This window comes from Pecten maximus, chromosome 16 (assembly GCF_902652985.1).
Source record: "Pecten maximus chromosome 16, xPecMax1.1, whole genome shotgun sequence".
Taxonomy (NCBI): Eukaryota; Metazoa; Mollusca; class Bivalvia; order Pectinida; family Pectinidae; genus Pecten; species Pecten maximus.
This window is the reverse complement of record NC_047030.1, coordinates 21641495-21666043: the sequence shown is the minus strand read 5'-3', so window position 1 is coordinate 21666043 and position 24549 is coordinate 21641495. Positions and strand designations below refer to the sequence as shown.

At 35.9% G+C, this 24549-nt stretch overlaps 2 protein-coding genes across 4 annotated transcripts in view; one reads left to right on the top strand and one right to left on the bottom strand.

The window, feature by feature from the left end:
* Nucleotides 1-10908: 10908 nt before the first annotated feature.
* Nucleotides 10909-19679, top strand: LOC117345212 (proteasome subunit beta type-6-like). The gene is made up of 6 exons (XM_033908228.1): nucleotides 10909-11014; nucleotides 13667-13734; nucleotides 14141-14272; nucleotides 14972-15101; nucleotides 16192-16336; nucleotides 19165-19679. Exons 1-6 carry the CDS (start codon nucleotides 10925-10927, stop codon nucleotides 19293-19295), a joined length of 696 nt encoding a protein of 231 aa, XP_033764119.1. The 5' UTR covers nucleotides 10909-10924; the 3' UTR covers nucleotides 19296-19679.
* Nucleotides 19680-20380: 701 nt separating this feature from the next.
* The window catches only part of LOC117344958 (nuclear envelope pore membrane protein POM 121C-like), a 28839-nt gene continuing 24670 nt past the window's right edge, over nucleotides 20381-24549 (bottom strand). For 2 of the 3 annotated variants that reach the window (XM_033907841.1, XM_033907843.1), the window contains one exon: nucleotides 20381-24195. In XM_033907841.1, the coding sequence (XP_033763732.1) occupies nucleotides 23888-24195 (308 nt within the window). In that variant the 3' untranslated portion in view covers nucleotides 20381-23887. The remainder of the gene's footprint in view (nucleotides 24196-24549) is intronic. The other variant, XM_033907842.1, reaches the window with a different exon arrangement.

The window sequence follows — 24549 nt, the reverse complement described above, 5'->3', positions numbered from 1 at the left end:
ATTACTGAACTGAAACTGTAACTGAAGGAATAATCGTAACTTATGAAATAGTAAGTTTTTATGTGTATTTTATTCCGGGTTGCAATATGTAATATAATCAATTAACAGGAACATGTCAAGTTGTTATGTAAACCAATACAATTACCGGTCACACCGCAGGTGGGCCGGCAGAACGATTTACCCAAAAACACCCAAAAACTACCCAAAACTACCCAAAAACACCTTAAAACATCTCACAACATCAACACATTATATGAAAACATCATTAGAAATTGATATGTATATGTTAACATATCAAATACAGCTATTGATAGCTTCTTCTGTCGACTTATCGGAGAGTAGGGTTTTGACGGCGAGGGAGATAACTCTTACAAACAGTCATACAATAAAACCGGCAAGACAATTATCTAGCGTAGTTTGTCGATTCACGCACATTTATCTTCCAGACATTTTTTTTTTTCATTTACCTTAGTAACGTTTTCATATAATGTTGTGAGATGTTTTAAGGTGTTTTTGGGTAGTTTTGGGTGTTTTTGGGTAGTTTTTGGGTGTTTTTGGGTGTTTTTGGGTAAATCGTTCGACCCAGGTGGGCGGTGCTACGGGATTACTTTGTCAGATCACAGGTAGATATAAAATGGCCCGGACAGTGAAGTGATCACCGAAGGCTGGATTCAGTAACAAAATACAATAATATACACTCGTCTGATCGAAGTGAAATTTGCATGGTGTTAGATAAATATATAATCTGTATGCAAAATGTCCCTCGACACCCGAGTGCACGCTGCACTGCAACTTCAGAGGTACATTTCCGTATTATGCAATCATTCGATCGAAGTGAAATTTTGCATGGTGTTAGATAATGGTCTATATATGTCTCTGTAAGTATGTTACAGAAAAAAATATCAAAAAATTCTTCATTAACGAAATCCTGGGCTTGCAAAATGTCCCTGGTCACTCATTAGGTACACCGCTAATAACAACTCGGATGTGGCTTCGCACAAACATTAACGACTGTACGAAGGGAAGCTACAACACAAACATAGCAAAGTATTTACACCAGTAACGAAGGTACAAAACAATAAAAACACGGTCAAACAAAATATAATGTTAATAATAATGTATAAGTTTAATCATTTTCTATTTCAATAAACATGTTTCACTGGGGGCGAACCGTCCTTTTTATTTTATTTTTGTGGTGCGAACCGTCCCTGTTGGGTGCGAACCGACTTGGTGCGAAACGTGTTGGGAGCGAAACGTCTGGATACCCCGATGATCGACCCTATGGAGGGTTAAAAGGGACATAAGTCAAACATACTATTTTCAATCTTTTTTCTTACTTTTTTTACTTTTCTAATTGCAACTTCTCATTATTTGTCATTACTGATTTATTTCTCACAATTTTAATGCTTCATTTTACGTTATTACTTTTTTGAATTCAAAGCTCTTTATTTTAACATTTTATCTTCAATTGTGCATTTTGTTTTTTGTTTTTTTGTTTTTTTTACTGTTGTTAAGATTTTATATTTAAACTTTAAAGTTCTCCAATTTTACAACTTGTAAAATAACTATTTTTGCTAAAACATGTTACATAAAAGATGAAAACTAAAAATGAAGAGAGAAAGAAAGGGGAAAAAGTAAGAAATAGAAAGTTAGAATTATGTCCCAAAAAACCCTTATGCAATTTTTCATCTTCATTCTATCGCCAGAGGGTGCTCAAATCAATCGCTTCGGAAGTAAGGATTACTCCCTACAGCAGCCATGGCAACAGTGACTCTCAAATTCCTACCAATGCCCGACTGAAACACTTCATCATTGTTTGGATTAAGCTTTGGCCCTAAATTATACACTCACTGCTTTTTATCCTTAATATTCGAAATAATATCAATATTATATCCTCAGATGATAAAATCCTAGTTTAAAAAAAGTGTTTGCGACACCGAGCCCGTTTTTTCGTGTCTGCTCCGGTTGAATGGCACAGGCAGTAGGCCAAGAGCTCTAAGTACTAGACTGGTTTTCGTAGTTCCGCATATCATACAGCAATCTAATTAAAATCTAGATGGTCATTCTCACTACGTTACATGAGAAACGTGTAGTGATAATGACCATCTAGATTTTAATTAGATTGATCATACAGCGCCCGTACTGCCAGTTCCAAGACTTCGGATATAACGTTAGACTTCCATCAACCGATGATTTTGCCGAGTATTGATTCAATATATTTAAGAAATAATTAACGATGATTCGTGTATTGTTGCAGGATATACAACGAGGACGAGGATATTTTGCAATTAAATTAATAATAATATTAATTAAAATTGCAAAATATCCGAGTCCGAGTTGTATATCCTGCAACAATACACGAGTCAAAGTTGATTATTTCTATTCTACCATGTACTGTTTAGTTCTGAGATCGACCTCTTTCTAATAGAAAAACAGCAAAAAAAATCCGAGAAAACCTTGTAATTTATTTCTTGAGTATTGCATTATTTGTTGATGAAATATACAGGCAATACAGTACTACGATCAAGAGCATCTATCATATGGCATTGATTTTGAAAATAAAAAAAAAAATGGATAAAAAAAAGAAAAAGAAAAAAGGGGGGCCTCCGTAGGATTCGAAGTCGCGTCGTGATAAAAAATTATTGAAAGACTAACCCATTAGCCCACTCGGCTATAGTAACCTTTTATAAAACGGGTGAATATTAGATATATAAAATTGTAACAGCCGTGACTGGCGACCGTGTATTATTGGCACGAGCGTGGGTTATCGGAAAATAATACATGGTTTTAAACCAATCAAAACTGGCGTTGCATAGCAAACATGGTAGAATAAATTGTAAATTTCATTTCGGGACTTTCCCCATAGTTCAAAGTCAGTATCAAGCGTCTTTGTCAGTGGTCCGTGTCAAGCAAATTGGGAGATTAATTGTCTAATTTTTTTATTCGAAAACTTCTTCTGTAGTGTTGGGAATCACTAATAAGTTCATTATCAATCATCATCATATCGATAATTGATCGATCATGAATATAACTTTAGGGAAATATCTTATTACCCATGTAATTTAATATCAAGAACAGGTGAGCGAGTTATCTCCCTTTTTCTATCACAGATGAAAATTAAGTAATTAGCAAGTTTTAAATTATCTATGTGAATTTGACCAATAATTCATGTAAAGGAAGCTTAATAATGCACAATAAATCATATTTTTATTTTTAAATAACTTTTTCAACCTTTTATCAGGTAGCAGTGTACACCAGTTTGCCCTGGAGTTTCTGAAAATTAAGTGGCAAATTATCTCTTACTCTTATATATATATTTGCTTTGTTATTTGTTAGCTTTGTTTATCACCCTTTGAATAGCCAGCTGAGTCAGTTTGAGGCAGGGTCTCCTTGTAGTAGTTAGTGACTACCTCTGAACAACATGCAGGAGACCTGTCTGTACACAAGCCATCCAGGAAATGGAGCTTACCAAGCAAAATAAATAATATTTTCTTTTCAAGTAAATGATTTAAACTTCTTGTAAGGTAGCAGTGTAGACCAGTTTGCCAAGATTCTAAAAAATAAGTAGCATCTTTAAGTCTGAGGCTGGGTCTCCTTGTAGTAGTTGGTGACTACCTGACTGAACAACATACAAGAGGCCCATTGCATGCCATCCAGAACAAAAAGGGTAAAGTGGTCTTGTCCAAAGACATAACCATGACAGCACATACCGGACTGATTGTCAGCTTCCATTTTCTTCTGCAGGATAACTGTTCAAACTATACTTCTTCTATATATATAATACTAATATACTTGGTGTATTTGGTTTAACGTCCTATTAACCGCTAAGTTCATTTAAGGACGTGTCAGGTTTAGAGGTGGAGGAAAGCCGGAGTACCAGGAGAAACACTACCGGCCTACGGTCAGTACCATGACCAGTTAACTTCCAACGTAGGTTTCGAACTAGCAACCCAGAGGTGGATGGCTAGTGATATTAAGTGTCATGACACCTTAACCACTCGGCCACCGCGGCCCCTCAATAATAAATAATTAACTATCTTACAGTGGCAATAGTACCAAAGAAGTGAAAATTGTGGAAAATTTGTTTCTTAATATCTAAATGGCTTGAAATTGAGAGAGTACTTCTACAAAATGAAATGAAAACCATGTTTTATGCAAAGTCTCAAAAACATTTTAATGAATTTTTTTTTAAGTAGAACATAGAGGATAATTACTTGCGGTCTAAGGCCTGCAATTTCAGTACCTGTTTAAAACTTTTTAATTTTTATGTCACAGTTGCAATTGTAAAAGATGTGAAAATAAAAGAAAATGGTGTTATCCCAATATCAAAATAGTTTGATATTGAGAAAATAGTTCTACAATATGAAATTAAAACCAGATTTTATGTAAAGTTTCAAAATCCTGAATTTGTTTCTTCAGTAGAATATAGAGGGAAAATAACTGCAGTCTTTGGCCAACAATTTGTAACACCCTTCCTAATGTAAATGTTTGCATATGGTGGTGTTGGCCTAAAAAAAAGAAACATATAAACTATTTACATGTACACTAGTCCTACTGTAGTGTTACTGTATTTCACCTGTGTGGAGATGACATTATGAAGAAGACTATCTTGTAGAATGGTTATCATTAAATCCTGGTCATTGCTTGAATTTGTCAAATAATTTTCTATAATACCTTTATATAAGTAAAGTTTAAATTCAAAAGATAAAAAAAAAAAAAAACTACTTTGTTCCCCAACATTGAATTTAACATAGTGCAACACAGTAAATACAAAAAGTTCCAAAAACTTAAGTATAAATTTGTCAGAATTGGTGTCTTGCACATTGTTTTCTTTGGTATATGTAAGCAAAAGGTTGAAATATGTCGGAATGATATTTAAAGCAAAGATATTTCAAAATTTACCACTTGCTACCTATGTGCAGATGAAATTTTGGAGAAAAACTATTTTGTAAAATAGTGATAACAAAATATTAGTAATTCTTTAATTTTGACAAGTAGTTTTCTATTATACCTTTTGTAATAAGTTGAAACTGATCACAAATTCAAAAGACAAAACTACAACATGGTTCCACACCCTAAATTAGTTAGTTAACTTATGTGATATAACAATCAACATAATTTTAGTAAAATTTTCTCAGAACAGGTTTCTCGCACATGGTTTTCTTTGGCACATGTAAGCAAAGGGTTGAAATATGTTGATATGGAATTGATAATAAAGCAACTTATAGATATTTGAAAATTTACTAATTCATGAAATTTCAAAGTAAACCATTTTGTAAAATTGTGATAGCTAAAACCTGGTAACTCTTTGATTTTGTCAAATAATTTTCTATCTTATACTTTTTTGTAATAAATTGAAATTGATTTAATTTTAAAAGATAAAAAAAAATGCATGACATCTTTCTATACACCCAAAGCAACAGAATTTTTCCTAATGCAACATAATAATTGACAATATTTTAGCTTAAAATTTGTCAGAACAGCTTTCTTGCATATTGCTTTCTTTGGTGCATAAAAGTGAAGGGTTTAAATATATTTGAAAACTTATTTCATTTATTAATCAATGCAACAGATGATATGATTTGACACTATCAAAATTTAAAGCATTAGAACATATCTATATTTCATTAAGAATTTGAGAAAAAAACTTCTATCACTGAAAAAGAATTATTTAATATACTGCTAGTGTGTACCGAAGTACATGTACAGTAAACGTAGTTCCTTGAAAGTTCGTGTCATCGTACTTAGCTAATGTGTACGAGATATGATTCTCGAAATGTCGTTGCTCCACAACATAAACAAATATCAGCTGATCAAGACATCAAAGCATAAACTAACGACACAGTAATTTCATTAAACAAACAAACAATAAAGACATTTTAAAAATATTACATATTTAAACGTCACCTGTCTCTAAAACGTGAATGAACACGTAACATTTACACTAGACCTAGGAAACCTACTGGAAATCTACGACTCCATAAGAGATTAGATTTGTTATCGAAAAGATGAACGTTGGTCTAGCTGATTGACCCACTTCCGTCACAAAAGTTGAGCGATGTCGTAAAACGACACGGAAAATATCGTCAAAAAGAAACATTTTATGGGTACACAAACGGTGTCTCAATACTAATAATTACATATCTAATAAGCACAATGCCTAGGATTTAACCGTTTTGATAAAATCATAATATGAAGTTACCAGTCGGTGGTTGTTGGGGAGCGCCCCGTGATTATATATTTATGTTTAGATTTTACTGCCCCCTGGTGTTAGAATAGTTGGGAAAAATGCATCAAGGGTTTTTTGGGAAATAATTCTGAAACACTTACATTGTTGTTGTGAAACAAAATATACTTAAATAACCAAATAGGAAAAGAAGAAAATGCGATATTAAACCACTAAATTTGAAAACCATAAAACTATCAAGCAGAAACTGAAAAAATGACATATTAAATCAAAGTTTTTGGTCACAAAATAGAAATAGCCGACTAATATCTAAAATTGTTAAACACAATTTTACTTAGTTTATAGCATCAGTCTGCAGCAATAGGAATATAAAACAAAGAAACACAAACTATCTACCGCTGAATAAAAGAAATTTAATATCAACACTTATCACGATGTAAAAATAAAGAAATGAAAAAATAAAAGATAAAGGAACAATAATCAAAACAATAAGTTAAATGGTTAAACAAACAAGAAAAGTTAAACATATAATTATGTCCCTTTTAACCCTCCATACGACCCAGTCCAGTCCCGCTACATCTGTATTTGAAATAAAGATACAGTTTTAATATCTATATATAAATCAATGGAAAGTCATGACTTCACAATTAAGTTATAAAAACCAATACCTTATAAAGAAATTTAAAAAAAAATCTTCAAAAAAATGTGAACTTAATTTATATAAAAATAGATTTGTCAATATTTTCAATAATTAAGATATTCGTTATTAATCATCAAATCCTGGTCGTGGGAGTAAGAAATGAAACCGTCAATTTACCGATATGTTACTATCGTGTAACTGATCTTAACCTCTCTATCATTTCGAGATCTCCAATAACGAATACCTTGTCTGAGTTATTATAATAACTATAATAGCAAAAATGGACCCTTCTATGGGTACGTTAATTGGCGGTCCGTGCCAAGAACCACATAAAGTAATTAACGCGTTAAAATGCAAATATGATGCTAGCTGACCGTCGTCAGTCTTGATCCATAAAATACTATCCAACTCCACGAATTCCAACCTTTTTTTTTTGCCTTTTTTTTTTACTGTTTTTTGTTTGCTTTGGTCGCTTTTGAGGTCAGTATTTATGGTTTCGTTGATTCATTCAAATAGTATCATCGGAAACAAAGCATCATAACAATTTAAGTATTTCGAATGGGAAAGACAGGACTTTTTTGTTTATATAAGATATCTTATATAATTTCGTAAAATCCTGGATCAACATTGCTCCGTGAATAATTAAATGAAAACTTCAACAGTTCATAGTGTCGTCTCCAACAGTACATTGTGTCGTCTCCAACAGTACATAGTGTCGTCCCCAACAGTACATAGTGTCGTCCCCAACAGTACATAGTGTCGTCTCCAACAGTACAAAGTGTCGTCCCCAACAGTACATTGTGTCGTCTCCAACAGTACATTGTGTCGTCTCTAACAGTACATAGTGTCGTCTCCAACAGTACATTAATTGTGTCGTCTCCAACAGTACATAGTGTCGTCTCCAACAGTACATAATGTCGTCTCCAACAGTACATAGTGTCGTCTCCAACAGTACATAATGTCGTCTCCAACAGTACATTGTGTCGTCTCCAACAGTACATAGTGTCGTCTCCAACAGTATATAATGTCGTCTCCAACAGTACATAGTGTCGTCTCCAACAGTACATAGTGTCATCCCCAACAGTACATAGTGTCGTCTCCAACAGTACATAGTGTCGTCTCCAACAGTACATAGTGTCGTCTCCAACAGTACAGAGTGTCGTCCCCAACAGTACATAGTGTCGTCTCCAACAGTACATAGTGTCGTCCCCAACAGTACATAGTGACGTCTCCAGCAGTACATAGTGACGTCTCCAACAGTACATAGTGTCGTGCCCAACAGTACATAGTGTTGTCTCCAACAGTACATAGTGTCGTCTCCAACAGTACATAGTGTCGTCCCCAACAGTACATAGTGTCGTTTCCAATAGTACATAAGGGGAGTTGCCTGGTACCGACCATAGTCCGATGGTTTTGCTCCGGGTACTCCGGCTTTCCTCCACCTCTAAAAACTGGCAAGTCCTTAAATGACCCTGGCTGTTAATAGGACGTTAAACAAAATAAACCAAACCAAAAAGTGTAATTGTATATGACATGTAGTACACAAACATGGATATCATTGCCTTTATACGAGACATAAAAGAAGACACTCAAATTAACAGTTAACTGCACTTACACGATAAAAAGTACTGGGATCTCTATTAAAAGTACTGGACTTTCTAACATTTATCCTACTATGAGGACAATTAAATTGCAAAAGAACAGGGGAGCGTAGACGTTTTCTTCGAGCAACAATATCAATCTTTTCTACAAGAGATATGAACAGTCAAACAGCCCATGAACACATTCACAAAGGATTAAAATATTGGCGTCTGCTTTCTAGAGAAGGCAAATTAAAATGTTTGAAAATATCGGAATAAGAATGACTTTCATAATCAAAATTTGCTTTGAAGCATAAGAAATTTAAAAAAAATCTGGACAGTTTGAACTGGGTGTATAAATTAATGTAGATCGTTATACAATACCTGCTGACTTCTAACTATACTATATACAAGGGCCTTATTACAGATATATTTGTAAACCAAGCGTTTGTATACTCTTTATTACATTACTTTTTTAACATGGCGGGGGAATATTTAGGTTTTCAGAAAACCGAACTTAGTCCTAAGTCCTCAACACATGCGACTTTGACTAAGAGCTCGCCATCCATATGATAAAAATCTTAACCATTATGAGGTTACTATGGTGGCTCGTTAGGGCCAAGTATCAAATATCGCATTCTCGCACTCTCGACCTTAGGTCGAAAACGCGAGAATGCGAAAACGCGACGGCGAGGGAGCGAAAACGCGAGAATGCGAAAGAGCGAAAAGCGAGATTGCGAAAACTCGACGGCGAGAATGCGAAAACGCGACGGCGAAAACGCGAGATTAATCTCGCACTCTCGCCGTCGCGATTTCGCTCCCTCGCCATCGCGTTTTCGCATTCTCGCGTTTTCGACCTAAGGTCGAGAACGCGAGAACGCGAGATTAGTCATTAACGGCCGTCCTCGCACTCTCGCTCCCTCGCGTAAAAGACATTATACATCACTAGCTAGTGGCTACTGCATATATTAGGCCTACTTACCTTATACTACTGGTATTCCAAATTTGTGTAATAATTGAAGAACAAATCCCCAAATATATCATCCCTGGTATCTCTGTTTTCATTAAAATTAAACATATAAATGTATAACATTAATCATTGAATGTACTGTAGATGATATTCTTAGACAACGTTTAAATTGTTAGTTTATTACTTCAATAATTGAGGCTCATGTAGTAAATCGAAGGTAGCATATAAAACAGTTAGGCCTATGTATTTTGTCAGTGTATCAGACCTATTAAACTTTTTTTTCTGGATTTCGATCCTACTCACCTCCATCACCCACAGATATACACACAACAAGCCTGTCGTGATGAGGTTCTATCTATTACCAGACTTCCTTACGCGAGGGAGCGAGAGTGCGAGGGCGGCCGTTAAGGTCTCATCTCGCATTCTCGCACTCTCGACCTTAGGTCGAAAACGCGAGAATGCGAAAACTAGACGGCGAGAATGCGAAAACGCGACGGCGAGAGTGCGATATTAATCTCGCGTTTTCGCCGTCGCGTTTTCGCATTCTCGCCGTCGAGTTTTCGCATTCTCGCGTTTTCGCTCTTTCGCATTCTCGCGTCTTCGCTCCCTCGCCGTCGCGTTTTCGCACTCTCGCGTTTTCGACATAACGTCGAGAGTGCGAGAATGCGAGATTTGATACTTGGTCCTAACGATCCACTAGGTTTTGCGTGTCATGGAGAAATTTAATGGTAGAATCAGAGACCTATATACTAATATAGGTCTCTGGTAGAATCTACACCATTTTAAACATTGACCTGCACACGCCACTTCTTAATTACACCAGTCAAAAACTCTGTTACTGCCATATTGTAGCTATTAACAATCTAAGAGATATTTTTTTTTTTTTGACAAAACTAGTTTAGTTTTAACAGAGACGTAATTCGAATAGGTGATATCACTTAAGAATTTTATAAGTGATATCACCTATTCGAATGGGTGATATCACCTATTCGAATAGGTGATATCACTTTAGAATATTTTTAAGTGATATCACCTATTCGAATTGGTGATATCACCTATTCGAATGAGTGATATCACCTATTCGAATAAGTGATATCACCTATTCGTTTCATTAAGTGATATCACCTATTCGAATTGGTGATATCACCTATTCGAATAGGTGATATCACTTATTTGAAAAATGAATTTGTGATATCACCTATTCGAATAGGTGATATCACTGATTGAATAGGTGATATCACCTATTCGAATAGATGATATCACCAAATGGGAATAAATAGTAAAACGGCGCCCCATATGTTACAAGTCTCTGGTTTTAATGCTAGTGGTTATAATGTAAAACTACTGGTGAAATAAATCAACGAACTAATGCATTTCAGCACTGATCACAAATTTATATCAGCTTGAATCAATTTTTGTGATAATAAGACTGCATTTGAATCAGGAATATAATTTTATTTATGTGTCATTTGAAAAGATGAATTGTATTGTGCCACCATTAGTATACGTAGTTATCGTTCTTGTATAACTCTTCAATCAGAATTAAAATGGCAACCATGACCAGCGAAATGCAACCCGGCATGTTTTCGTCAGATTTGTCTTGTCCAGACTGGCTAAATGCTGAGCACGAAACTGGCGTAAGTTTACAATGTGGAAATGTTAGGATGTGTGATGTTTCTTTCCCGAAGAAATATATGTTTTGTAACAGACTGAGACAATGTCTGAAACGAGTGCATCATATTCATACCATCATATTATGACCATCCTATATTAACAGTACAAAAAACATTTCTTACAGTTCAGTACCATATAAACAAATAGAACTATCACCAGGATGACGGACTTGATACCAGACCACTGCTTATCAATCCATCCCACAGGGGTTTCGGGATTTTGATGCGACATTGATCAGTTAACAACAATAACACTACTGTAACCGTTATATTAATAAAGTTACATTCTGAAACCTTTTGAAATCGGGGTTATCGATGTATAAAAAAGTCTTTTATGAAGTGTGTTAACTATGTTTATTGTAAGAAATTGTGAGATTGAGTGTCGATTCGAAGCATCGGGTCAATATACAGTGTATGAAATTATATATGAAAATTCCTTAGACAATATGTCTACAGAAAATTCAAATCCCATAGCCCAAGTCATTTTTCGATAGACCAATTTTTTAAAACATTGTTGCATAACTGTCACGCAAATGCTTGCATCATCCAGTAATAACACACTGTTATGGGTAAAATAAACTCTATTGTAAGCTCTGATTTCATATGATCATTTGTCAGAAAATAATGGAATGTTCTTTTCATGAATTGTAATGTATGTCAGGGCTCAAACTTTTCATAGCCAATGGGACCAACACTTTGAAATTTTACATAGACCAACCAGGTTTTCTATAGCCTCTGACCATCGGACCACCTTTACTTTCGAACACTGAATATATGTTCTTAGTCCTTTATTCATTTTATGTCCTAATTCAAGTTAATGATTACATAGATAACAATCCGATTAATGTTTTTTCAGTAAATAAATGCAATGTTACAAAACCAAATCAAAGTGATTGCCAGCAATAATCAGATTGGGGAAAACCACCAACTTGCGTATAATACCAAAATCACTCTAAAGTTAACTTTTAAAAAGTGTTCATCCAAGTCGCATTTATTCAGTCATGACATATCATACTGTAAAAGTTCAAGGAGTAGTAGTGTGCAGCCAGCCAGGATCGAACCCTCGACCCTCAGCTTACTGGTCTGCCGCTCTACCGACTGAGCTAAAGGGAAATTCCCCTAGCCGGAAGCTAGAAGGCGACCATACAAGTATGTACAGTATTTACAATTAAAACCCGGCCTGCTACACTACTCCCTCCTTCAAACGTGTTCGCCCCCAAACACACCAACCCAGGTTCTATCTCCAAGGAAGCCTCTTGCTTTCACTTGGAAGCACCAATGTAAAAGTTCAAGGAGTATAGTAGTGTGCAGCCAGCCGGGATCAAACCCGCAACCCTCGGCTTACTGGTCCGCCGCTCTATCGACTGAGCTAAAGGGACATTTCCCCTAGCCGGAAGCTTCCCCTAGCCGGAAGCTAGAATGCGACCATACAACTATGTACAGTATTTACAATTAAAACCTGGCCTGCTACAATACAAATGCAGAAATAAAAATAATTTGCACATTGGAAAGAACGAAAAATTGATGCATTACTTCCAGTAGTGTAACATCAAGTTTCTAGGTGGACAACTCTTTCAGTTAACATATTTTAGTCAAATATTATTTACTTTGTCGTAAATTAAATATTTACTGTTTAATTGATTTTGGCTATTTTTAGTAACAAATACATACTCGAACTGGCATATGATACACAATTTCGCTTATCATTTACAAGTTGGCAGTTTTCCCCAATCTGGTAATGTGTGTTTATTTTGATGAAAAACTTATAACTTTCTAAAAGTTTTAAGTGACAGACTAGAAATTGTTCATATTCTCATATATATGGTATATCATATGGTTTCTTTTCGGTAGAATGTGTACTCCAACAATGTTAGATGTTGGTTGGTATCATAACAAATAAATAGCCATATACCTTAAAGTAGTAAGATATGGTGAAAGCATGGTACAAAACATGCATTTTGGTATGACATCATGGTATGGCAAAGGTATAAAATGATTATGGTACAATTCAACTGTACATAATTTGGTAATTCATTAACACAGAAATCCAACTGAAATATGGACCCATGGTACAAAATTCAACATAATTATACCGCATCTGCTTATATTAAATGACAAAGAAGGAAATTTATTAAAAATGTTATCGCAGCTAATTTCGCCTTTTTTTAATCAATATCCCTGAACCTAAATAAATCATAATGATATTTACCATCAGAAAGCATTACAGAAGAGATTTTAAGGAGTTCCATTTGTAACATAAATTTTTCACTTAATATAAAAGTGCTTGTGCTAAATCCTATGGAAAATAAGTTAAGGAATTTCTTTAGTTTCAGGAATGTTGATTAACCTGAGGCTTGAACTAAAATATGACAGGCTTCTCAATACTGTACATATATGTAAATGAGCAAACTGTAGCTGTGGAGAGTGGTGATAATGTCATGTACCATACAGATGTAATGAAAGTGTCTTTGGTTCTTTTTACACTTTACAGGGATATTATTGCTTCAAACTAGAAAGATTTATGCAGATATAATGGAATCATTTCCAATAAGAAAAATATAGATGAAATTGTTTTAAAATGATTCCAACTTGAATGTGCCTTTGTGTTATTTTCAGACGACTATTATGGCTGTACAGTTTGATGGGGGAGTAGTGATTGGTGCTGACTCTAGAACTACAACAGGGTAAGTTGTTTTGTTGAACATTTTTCAAACGGACATTAAATATTTCAGTTTCAGCAAAAATATTGTTAGTCTTGATTTTTATATCAGATCTTTCACTAGAATTATAAAAAATGCACACATTTTAATTTTACATTTGTATTTTGAAAAATTAGGATGATAAAATTCCAAATTAATTTGTTTGTATTCAAGGTGTGTTTTCATTTTGCATAGTTAATCTATTATCATATGTGGATGTTGTCTAAAATGTTTGGAATAATAAGTTTGTATTCTGCATCTTATTTCATATATCATAACAAAGTAATTGTACTGTAGATGTTACAATGGGATTGACATTATACATATCTGTGTACCTATATACAGTGTATTGCATGAATTTTCCTAATATAACTTCAATTTGTATTTTCAGAGCTTACATTGCCAACCGAGTGACAGACAAACTGACCAAAGTGACAGACAAGATCTACTGTTGTAGGTCAGGGTCTGCTGCCGATACCCAGGCAATAGCAGACATTGTTACATACCACCTCAACTTTCACAAGTAAGAGGAAGTGGACAAAATATTAGAAATAACATTATTGTAATCTGTTAAATTTTCAAAATAAATAATCAATAATTGAAAGGACAGAACTGATTATATTCCAGGGCTTTTTCTGGGGGCTTTTTGGGGCCGTTAATTGGCCCCATTCCCAATTGGAATTATTTCATATTTAAGCCAAATTCCCAAAATTTGCAGTTACTCCTGAAAAAATCATTCCCAATTCACCAATTTTCTTCCCAAAATGAGACCAAAAGGCCCTCTCCCAAACCAGTGAGAAAAAAGCCCTGTATTCTATGTTCAATTCTATAGGTTAATCTTAGTCTGATTAAAATCATATCTTGATCTGCATTCTTGATGTAGTGGAATGTAGTTTACGGAACAGGAGCGTAGATCATTTGCACAGATCAAGACATGATTTTGATCAGATTGACTTAAGCTTTGAGAACTGAATGAAGTAAAGTCATGTTTTGTTAGTTAAAACTTGTCAGTAGAACAGATAATGAAGAGGAAAGAAGGTACAGAAATGATCTAACTTACCTGGTGATGCAGAACCAGTAAGTAGTATATACAATAATGGGGACCTAAATTCTTATTATTAATTGTAGCATCAATTAATTGGTTTCATATTTCAATTTACTGTCTATCATCAGCCATCACTAAATACTTGGTCTTCATAGCATTGTAATATGGTACTTACAGAATGGAGCATGGTGAGGAGCCACCAGTGAAAGTGGCAGCCAATGTATTCCGGGATCTGTGCTACAGCTACAGAGACAGTCTGAGTGCTGGTATCATCGTCGGAGGATGGGACAAACAGGAGGGTGGACAGGTTAGACTTTAGTACATCTTACTTTTGGTATCATAGTGGGGGAATGGAACAAACTGGAGGGCAGATTGGTAAGATGTTGTCAGGGGATGGGACAAACTGGAGGGCAGACACAGGTAAGACATTGTCGGGGGATGGGACAAACTGGAGGGCAGACACAGGTAAGACATTGTCGGGGGATGGGACAAACTGGAGGGCAGACTGGTAAGATGTTGTCATGATGGGACAAACTGGAGGGCAGACAGGTAAGACATTGTCGGGGGATGGGACAAACTGGAGGGCAAACAGGTAAGACATTGTCGGGGGATGGGACAAACTGGAGGGCAGATTGGTAAGATGTTGTTGGAGATGGGACAAACTGGAGGGCAAACAGGTAAGACATTGTCATGATGGGACAAACTGGAGGGCAGATTGGTAAGATGTTGTCGGGGGATGGGGCAAACTGGAGGGCAGACAGGTAAGACATTGTCATGATGGGACAAACTGGAGGGCAGATTGGTAAGATGTTGTCGGGGGATGGGGCAAACTGGAGGGCAGACAGGTAAGACATTGTCGGGGGATGGGACAAACTGGAGGGCAGACAGGTAAGACATTGTCATGATGGGACAAACTGGAGGGCAGACAGGTAAGACATTGTCATGATGGGACAAACTGGAGGGCAAACAGGTAAGACATTGTCATGATGGGACAAACTGGAGGGCAGATTGGTAAGATGTGGTCGGGGGATGGGGAAAACTGGAGGGCAGATTGGTAAGATGTTGTCGAGGATTGGACAAACTGGAGGGCAGACAGGTAAGACTCCAGTACATTCTGTAATTTCCAGGATATTACAATAGTACAAAGTACCTTGTAACAATAAGAAAAGTCCTCTATGATTTCTGATGGTATTGGGTTATTCCCTTTGGAAATGTCATGTCTCCTTGAAACAGACAAGTACATTTTATTTTCCCCTTTTATACAACAACTTTATTTATTGGCTAGTGCATGAAGTAAAAAAGTTCTTTAAGTATCCTTTGGACTGAATCTTGAAAGAATATACATATTTACCTGTTGTTGGTTTAAAGAATGCTTATGCATGTGATTATTTCCTCAGGTGTTCACAGTGCCTCTAGGTGGAATGCTGACCAGAATGCCGTTTGCTACTGGTGGTTCTGGTAGCACCTACATCTATGGCTATGTAGATTCCAACTTCAAGGAAGGCATGTCCAAAGAGGAATGCTTAAAATTTGTATCAAATGGTAAGTCATAATCCTTTGATTGTGTAAAATCAAATTTCCATGTATTATGGCCCCTAAATAGGGGGGATTGAAGTAAATCCTTATTTTAAATCACTATTAGTCTTGAATAACTGAATGGATTTTGATCAAATTTGTTCTGGAGTATTATTTGATTAGGGAAATCCAATATTTTATAAATGGATGTTGTGGGTCCTCTAGGGCCGGTTAAGCGGGGCCAAATAGGGGAAATATAGGTAAATCCTTTAAATCACGATTAGTCTTGAACTACATAATGGATTCTGATCAAATTTGGTCTGAAGCATTATTGGGCAAAGGAGGTCCAGTGTACATGAAAAAAAGATCTGGCCACAAACAGTGGAACTTCGTTAACTCGAACTCAGAAAAATCGAATACCCCGCTTAACTTGAAGTACTTAGTAGGTCCCGGCCGAATTCTCTCTTTATCCTAGTAAAAAAACTCGGAAAACTTGAATTCGGAAAACTCGAAAAACTCTGATAATACGAAGTGAAGTATGGTCACAACAATAATCAAAGGGCCAAAGGCCCTGAGAAACGTCAGGGTCTGAGGTCATAAAATTAGAAATTTAAAATTGGATTTTATAGTCAGACAGCTACATTTGTATCAGATGAAATGTCTTAATCTGGTTATTCCTATTCTATATATTCAAGAAAACATATTTATCTGTTGAAAACTTTCCAATGGCTGTGTATAGTTCTTTCCCTGGCCTAATTATTTAATGCTTGTGGAAGATAATTGATATACATTTGTACTTCTGAATCAGTAAAGCTGCTTGTAAACTTTGGAAAAAAATCAACTGAATGACAAATTGGTCTATTAACAACAGTTGCATGTACAACCAGAGATAAAATCCAAGATGTACATGTACACAATTGGGGAAACTGGTCTGCAGAAATTTATGTCCGGAAGTTGCTTTGCAAGTTTGGAAATAGGTCTCGCAAATCCCTCTTTTAAAAACAAGAGATCCCAGAGGGATCTTGGCGCCCACCATTGAATGTTCTTCATAGGTTCCATGTCAGATTGATCTTTTCTCTACTTTTCTCTTCTTCTAAGTCTTACTAATCTGTGTAAATTCAGAAGAAACCTCTAGTACTTTTCAAACAAGGGAAACCTATATATAAAAGTTAAGATTAAGGCACCAAAGGGAACCTATATATGGAATTTGAGAAAGATTCCTTCAGTACTTTCTGAGAAATAGCGATAACAAACTTCAATTGTCAAAATCCAAGATGGCTGCCTATCGGCCATGTTGTTTTCCGATTGGTCTCAAAATACAATATGCATAACTAGGCACCTTGGGGAACCTACATATGAAATTTCAGGAAGATCCCTTCAGCGCTTTCTGAGAATTATCGATAACAAACTTCAATTGTCAAAATCCAAGATGGCTGCCTGTCGGCCATGTTGTTTTCTGATTGGTCTCAAAATGCAATATGCATAACTAAGCACCAAGGGGAACCTACCTATGAAATTGGAGAAAGATCCCTTCAGTACTTTCTCAGAAATAGCAATAACAAACTTCAATGGTCAAAATCCAAGATGGCTGCCTGTCGGCCATGTTGTTTTCAGATCAGTCCCAAAATGCTATATGCATTACTAGGCACCAAGGGGAACCTACTTATGAAATTTGAGAAAGATCCCTTCAGTACTTTCTCATAAATAGCGATAACAAACTTCAATTGTCAAAATCCAAGATGGCTGCCTGACGGCCATCTTGTTTTCCGATCGGTCCCAAAATGCTATATGCATAACAAGGCACCAAGAGGAACCTACATATGAAATTTGAGAAAGATTCCTTCAGTACTTTCTCAGAAATAGCGATAACAAACTTCAATTGTCAAAATCCAAGATGGCTGCCTGTCGGCCATGTTGTTTTCCGATCAATCCCAAAATGCAATATGCATAACTACGCACCAAGGGGAACCTACATATGAAATTTGAGAAAGATCCCTTGAGTACTTTCTCAGAAATAGCGATAACAAACTTCAATGGTCAAAATCCAAGATGGCTGCCTGTCGGCCATGTTGTTTTCCGATCGGTCCCAAAATGCAATATGCATAACTAGGCACCAAGGGGAACCTACTTATGAAATTTGAGAAAGATCCCTTCAGTACTTTCTCATAAATAGCGATAACAAACTTCAATTGTCAAAATCCAAGATGGCTGCCTGACGGCCATCTTGTTTTCCGATCGGTCCCAAAATGCAATATGCATAACTACGCACCAAGGGGAACCTACATATGAAATTTGAGAAAGATTCCTTCAGTACTTTCTCAGAAATAGCGATAACAAACTTCAATGGTCAAAATCCAAGATGGCTGCCTGTCGGCCATGTTGTTTTCCGATCAATCCCAAAATGCAATATGCATAACTACGCACCAAGGGGAACCTACATATGAAATTTGAGAAAGATCCCTTGAGTACTTTCTCAGAAATAGCGATAACAAACTTCAATGGTCAAAATCCAAGATGGCTGCCTGTCGGCCATGTTGTTTTCCGATCTGTCCCAAAATGGAATATGCATAACTAGGCACCAAGAGGAACCTACATATGAAATTTGAGAAAGATCCCTTCAGTACTTTCTGAGGATTAGCGATAACAAGAATTGTTTACGGACGGACGGACGGAGGGAGGGACGGACGGACGGACGGACCACGGACCACGGACGCAGGGCGATTTGAATAGCCCACCATCTGATGATGGTGGGCTAATAAAAGATGTTTTTTTCTCACTTGTATACATGTAATTGTTATACCTGAGCAGAAATGAGAAATTAGTATTTTAGTACTAAACTATGATGTCAATTTTAGGTCTGGCCTTGGCGATGAGTCGAGATGGGTCCAGTGGAGGTGTGATCAGGATGGCTTGTATCAACAAGGATGGAGTGGAACGTTTCGTCATGACAGGAAATGAAATACCAAAGTTTTACGAAGCTTATTGACCATATGTCTTATCATCTACTGTTCTTTTGTCAGAATTCATCCATTACACGTGAAAAACTGTAGACCATGTGATACTAAATATACCATCAAAACGAAATCAGGAGTGATTGTCCATTTCTATGATAGTGGTCTACTTTGCTCTATAATCAGTGAGGACAGAACTGTTTATATAGACAGACTACATAGATATAATTTATTGACCACTACAATAATAGTGCTGAATAACGGGAGTCTCCCGTTGAAATGTACATCCCTCTGTATATCCGAGGGATTGTGCCTGTGAGATATAAATGCTTCTGAATCGGTCCTTTTTGAATGTATGACATCAAATTTTATGTCCGTGTGCAAGTTATTTCATGAGATAATAAAACATGTTAAACTTATCTGATTTCCTTATGTTTTTATCTATCTTATGGAAAAATTTGTCTCGCCATCTGATGACAAATTTCTCCCTTCATCTGTCCTGTTTAAATCCTCTCATTGCATTTTCATGGGGAAAAAAACAACAAAACAACCCAAGATGGTCAACAAGTTTTGGCCATTAGGGTTAATTTCTATTTTTAGCTTGACAGGACAGAATCCATGGGAGTTATTGCTATACCACTGGCATCCGTAGACAGATAGGTTAAAGTTGTCATAAAACACTGTTTATTAATACTAATGAGGATACAGTCGAAGTATTGGACATGTGTGCTCCTAGTGACAAGACCTTAAGCTACATTTGCTGACAATGACCTTTGACCTATTTAAAAAAAACTTATTTTAACCTTAGCCACTGTATGTTTTGTACATGATAGGGGCTTTCAAATTTGATGTGTGTTCCTTGTGACAAGACCTTTCCATTGGTACAACGTATGTGGAGCTGTTTACCTTTACCGTGACCTCTGACCTACTTTTAAAAACTAGACTTGGCCACCATATGAGATCGGACTTTCATCCTCGTCACCTGAGGAACTTGAATAGCTCCCCATCTGATGATACAATATGGCTGCTTGTCGTTCATCTTTCAAAATGATATTATGCAAAAGTACTTTTTTACACCCAGATTCTTGAATGAGAGTAATTTATAGAAAATCAACATTTATTTCCATTTTCAAAATATTTAATGTTTGCGATTTTACAAAACAAATTGTCATCACCATGATTTGACAGATTGAAAAATCAAATTTCAGACCAGTTATTTTTGTGTATTTCATACAACATGTTTATCGATAATAACAAGCACATAAATTAAAGAAAATAAAAAAAGACATAACAATTTCTCTTCCAAAAGATGACCATACAATGATGACTGCATTTATATATATGAACCATTTTTCACAATAGGAATTTGTAATGTTCATTCTAAGGTAAAGGGTACATGTATATCACTAAATTGTTTGAGTTGCTTTCCCTGCCAATCGAGCATGTAAAGCATTGGACTGCAGGTGTAATTCCAGCAGTAATAATATTTTTATATTTGATTGCTTTGTTCAAATACTAAAATTTTGAACACCATAACTCCTTCAAAGGATTACCATAACTTCCTGTGTATTGCCCACAAAATGCAAAATAAGTTATTTTTGAGCCTTTGGTGAAATTAATTAACAGTTAAATCCATATACATTTGTTTTTTTGTGCATGAACCAAAGAAAACGAATGTAGTATTTACGATCAAATATTTATTGCCATGAACAGTGAACACTATTTTCCTTTTTCTATATAGAAAAAACCCAACAGAACTTTTATCTGTTATAATGATTTGTGTATAAATCAGGAACAAATAAATACATCACATTTTTTCTACACTATTTAAAAAAAAAATCTAAAAAATCCAGATAGCCATCAAAAGATATCTCCAGATGTAAAATAACATATAGCCTGTGGGCTTTACACAGGGGGCTATACACAGGAAATTACATTAGGTGATTTATATAAACTGGAACAAAATCTCATGATGGTGACACAAGTTGTAGTATGTACCCTTTATCTGTCAAAATAATTATGTTTGTATGCAAATAATGAATTTTGTGATATTATATAACAGATTCCATATATGGAAAATTACTCCAGTGGAACAGAGATAAAATCTCCAAAATTATCAGGTACTTCTTTTTCTTGTGATTTTAGAGATGTTCCAGCATACATAAATTGTTACTATGTTGGTAGCTGTTTCGTCATCACTCAATATTTATACACACAAGAACAAGATACAATGGCAAACTTTAACAGCACCTTGATTACAAGTACAAACATTGACGGTACACACATAAATATACTGTCAATCTGCCATATTTCATGATATACATATCTTTGCATCATTCAAAAAGAGAGAAAATGATAATAATTCTATCTAGATTTTTTTCACTTTGTGAAACATAATGGAATACAATTTTAATGCATTGATTAAAGCATAACAATTAAAAGTAAGTACTTATATGCAAAAATAAGTATTCACAAAAAATATGGAGATTTACAGCATTTATTTGGGAGGTATATTGAATTACATCAACCACCTATTCAATGAGATTACAACTGTGTTTAATAAACTTTTATGTTTAAGTAAATATACTTCAGCAATCACGACACTTTTACTGACAACATTATCATTAGTGCTACAAACAAATTCCTTGGAATAATACAGGCAACACAAGTTTATAATTTATTTGTCTCTCCATGCACAACAAGTTTTTGCCACACTTTACAAGAAAAAATAGCCTGTTTTCCCTATCAAAAATTTTCCCACATGTTTTCCCTATCAAATTTTTTTCCTAACGGGGCTAAACATTATTTCCCCCCGTCAAATGCCACACACATGTAGAGTTATATAATATCTCGCACTGAAATATGATATGCATCACCTTATGAGAGGTTATGTGGCATGTTTTAACCCTCGTGCTTCACTACAAAGTTATATTTGAGGAATAGAAGTAATCCGAAGTCTGTGAGTCTCCAATTCATTATACAACTATAACATCAATGTCCCTACCAATTCATACCAGTTTCTAAGGTATTGGCAGAAGACTGTTGGGGAAGAAGATTGAAGTACGAGAATTAACAAAGGGTAATAACTTTTGCAAAATATACAGAGGGGGTCGAGGTGGAGACACACCGTCCCAGATGGTATAGAGTTGCAGCAATCCCAAGGCCAACTTGATTTGCACCCTCCTCGGAAGAGAAGCCTTATAAGAAGATCGCATTCCGTTATATGTAAATTGTGTAAACCAGAAGAACATATCCCAGCTAAGTTTTCTCAAATACTGTGACACAAACTTGTGCATGTATGTGCCATAAATCCTTCTCTAGTGAAACTCATCACTCGCACACTTAATTATGGTCACCGCCATCTTGGAAGAAGCTTCGAGATGGAAGAGGTAGAAGATCTTCCAGAAGCGGAAGAGCTACAAATCGAGTGACCGGAAGTTATATTCTAGAAGGAGAAGAGTACAAATCGAGTTGGCCTCAGACGAATCTGCCATGGATACATATGTCACCAAATATCCAGGTAATGAGTGTGTAAAACCGGCTAGCCCAACATGTAGATTCATTCAATGGTCCGAATCATTGGAGAGCTTCGTTGACATGTTTCGGCTGTAAGGTAGGCGTCATCAGAACACGGCTACCCTACAGCCGAAACATGTCAACAATGTTCTTCAATAAATCGGACCATAGAATGAATCTCGGTGTTGGGATCGGCGTTTTTTACACACTTTTGCAAAAATAGATAAATCAAATTCCTTTCAAGAAAATGCAACTACATGATTATAATGCATACAAAGTTGAGATCAGTCAAAAAAGGTAAAAGATCTACGGACAAACAAAACTGAAAGTCAGACGGACGGACAATGCCATACCATAATACTCTCCATCAAATTTGACGGGTGTATAAAAATATGAATACATTGTATTTCTACGCGAATATTTCTATGCATATCAATTCTATAAATCTGCATTTTCTGCAATGGCCAGATTAAACATAAATATGCTCGTTAAACTCAAGTAAAGTAAAAAGATCATGCTAGAGTTTACATATCCTTGGTCTAGATCAAGAGCAAGGTGTGGCAACATCAAATACATGTAATGACAAAATGATTATGCTCTTTATTGAGACGATATGTTGGAATTTTATAGCCTCCTCAAGAACCAATATCTTAGCTTAGTGAGTCAGAGAGCATCCATATATTTACTGGTTGCCCTATAGATAGCATCATTATATAGTTAGGCCATCTCTTGAGAGGATCAGTATTTTCACTCGGTACCTATTTAAACTTGTGCGTCAATCATTGTATATCTATGATTTGAAAGTTCCATCTGCAGTGTTTTGGAATAAGGTGAAGTTTTTCTCCGCCTTCCAATAAACATACATACATGTTATATTAAGGACTGTTAATTTTCAAAACACCCTAGACAGAATCACACAATTGTAACAGAATCGGATATCATCTATTATTCCTTCAGATTCCAATATTCATGGTCAAATAATATCTGTACTTCCCATGTACAGACACAGTACTGCATTCATTTTGACCTACTAGCAAGATCTTGACAAATGTAGCACAAGACTGAAGCTGAATCAAATTTTCTTTTCTTGAAGAGTCTGTTCAATTTCCCCTCATCTCCTAGCACCTCTTCGCTTTGCTTTGGTCATGGTGCGAGGCTTGGTTGCCGAGTTACTAGCTCCGACAGTAAACATGCCTTGACCAGGTGTACTGGATGCTTGACCAAATCCAGGAGCTGGAGAACCTGCTCCAAAGCTATTTGATGCTGTATTCACACCTCCTACTCCAAAGCTATTTGACGCTGTATTCCCACCTCCTACTCCAAAGCTATTTGACGCTGTATTCACACCTCCTACTCCAAAGCTATTTGACGCTGTTTTCCCACCTCCTGCTCCAAAGCTATTTGACGCTGTATTCCCACCTATCAACAAAACAAACTTTTAAACTGTTGTGACAAATTGGTACAAGGGGTATTAGGGACGAATCAATTTAAAATTCAAACATATCATTCTTAATTATTCTTATCTAACTGTGAAGAAATATCAGGGGTGTAATTTGTCATTAAGTGTTAAAACAGACATTGTGACAGAATGGTAGTTTGATTATATTTATATACAGTACAGTACATGTTATACTTGGTATAAGTTAGTCCAAGTTTCCTCTGGCCCTGACACGATGTCTGGCGTAGGGCTGGAGCGCACCACTATATGAAAACGTGGAATTATCCGACACCGTTTGGTGTCGTTAAGAATTTGGTGCAAATACAATAAAAGCG

Bases quoted from the DNA above. Each gene is read 5' to 3' on its own strand.
- LOC117345212 (XM_033908228.1), top strand. From the start codon at position 10,925: ATGGCAACCATGACCAGCGAAATGCAACCCGGCATGTTTTCGTCAGAT. The intron at 15,102-16,191 runs GTTAGACTTTAG...TTATTTCCTCAG, and splicing joins ACAAACAGGAGGGTGGACAG to GTGTTCACAGTGCCTCTAGG. The intron at 16,337-19,164 runs GTAAGTCATAAT...TGTCAATTTTAG, and splicing joins CTTAAAATTTGTATCAAATG to GTCTGGCCTTGGCGATGAGT.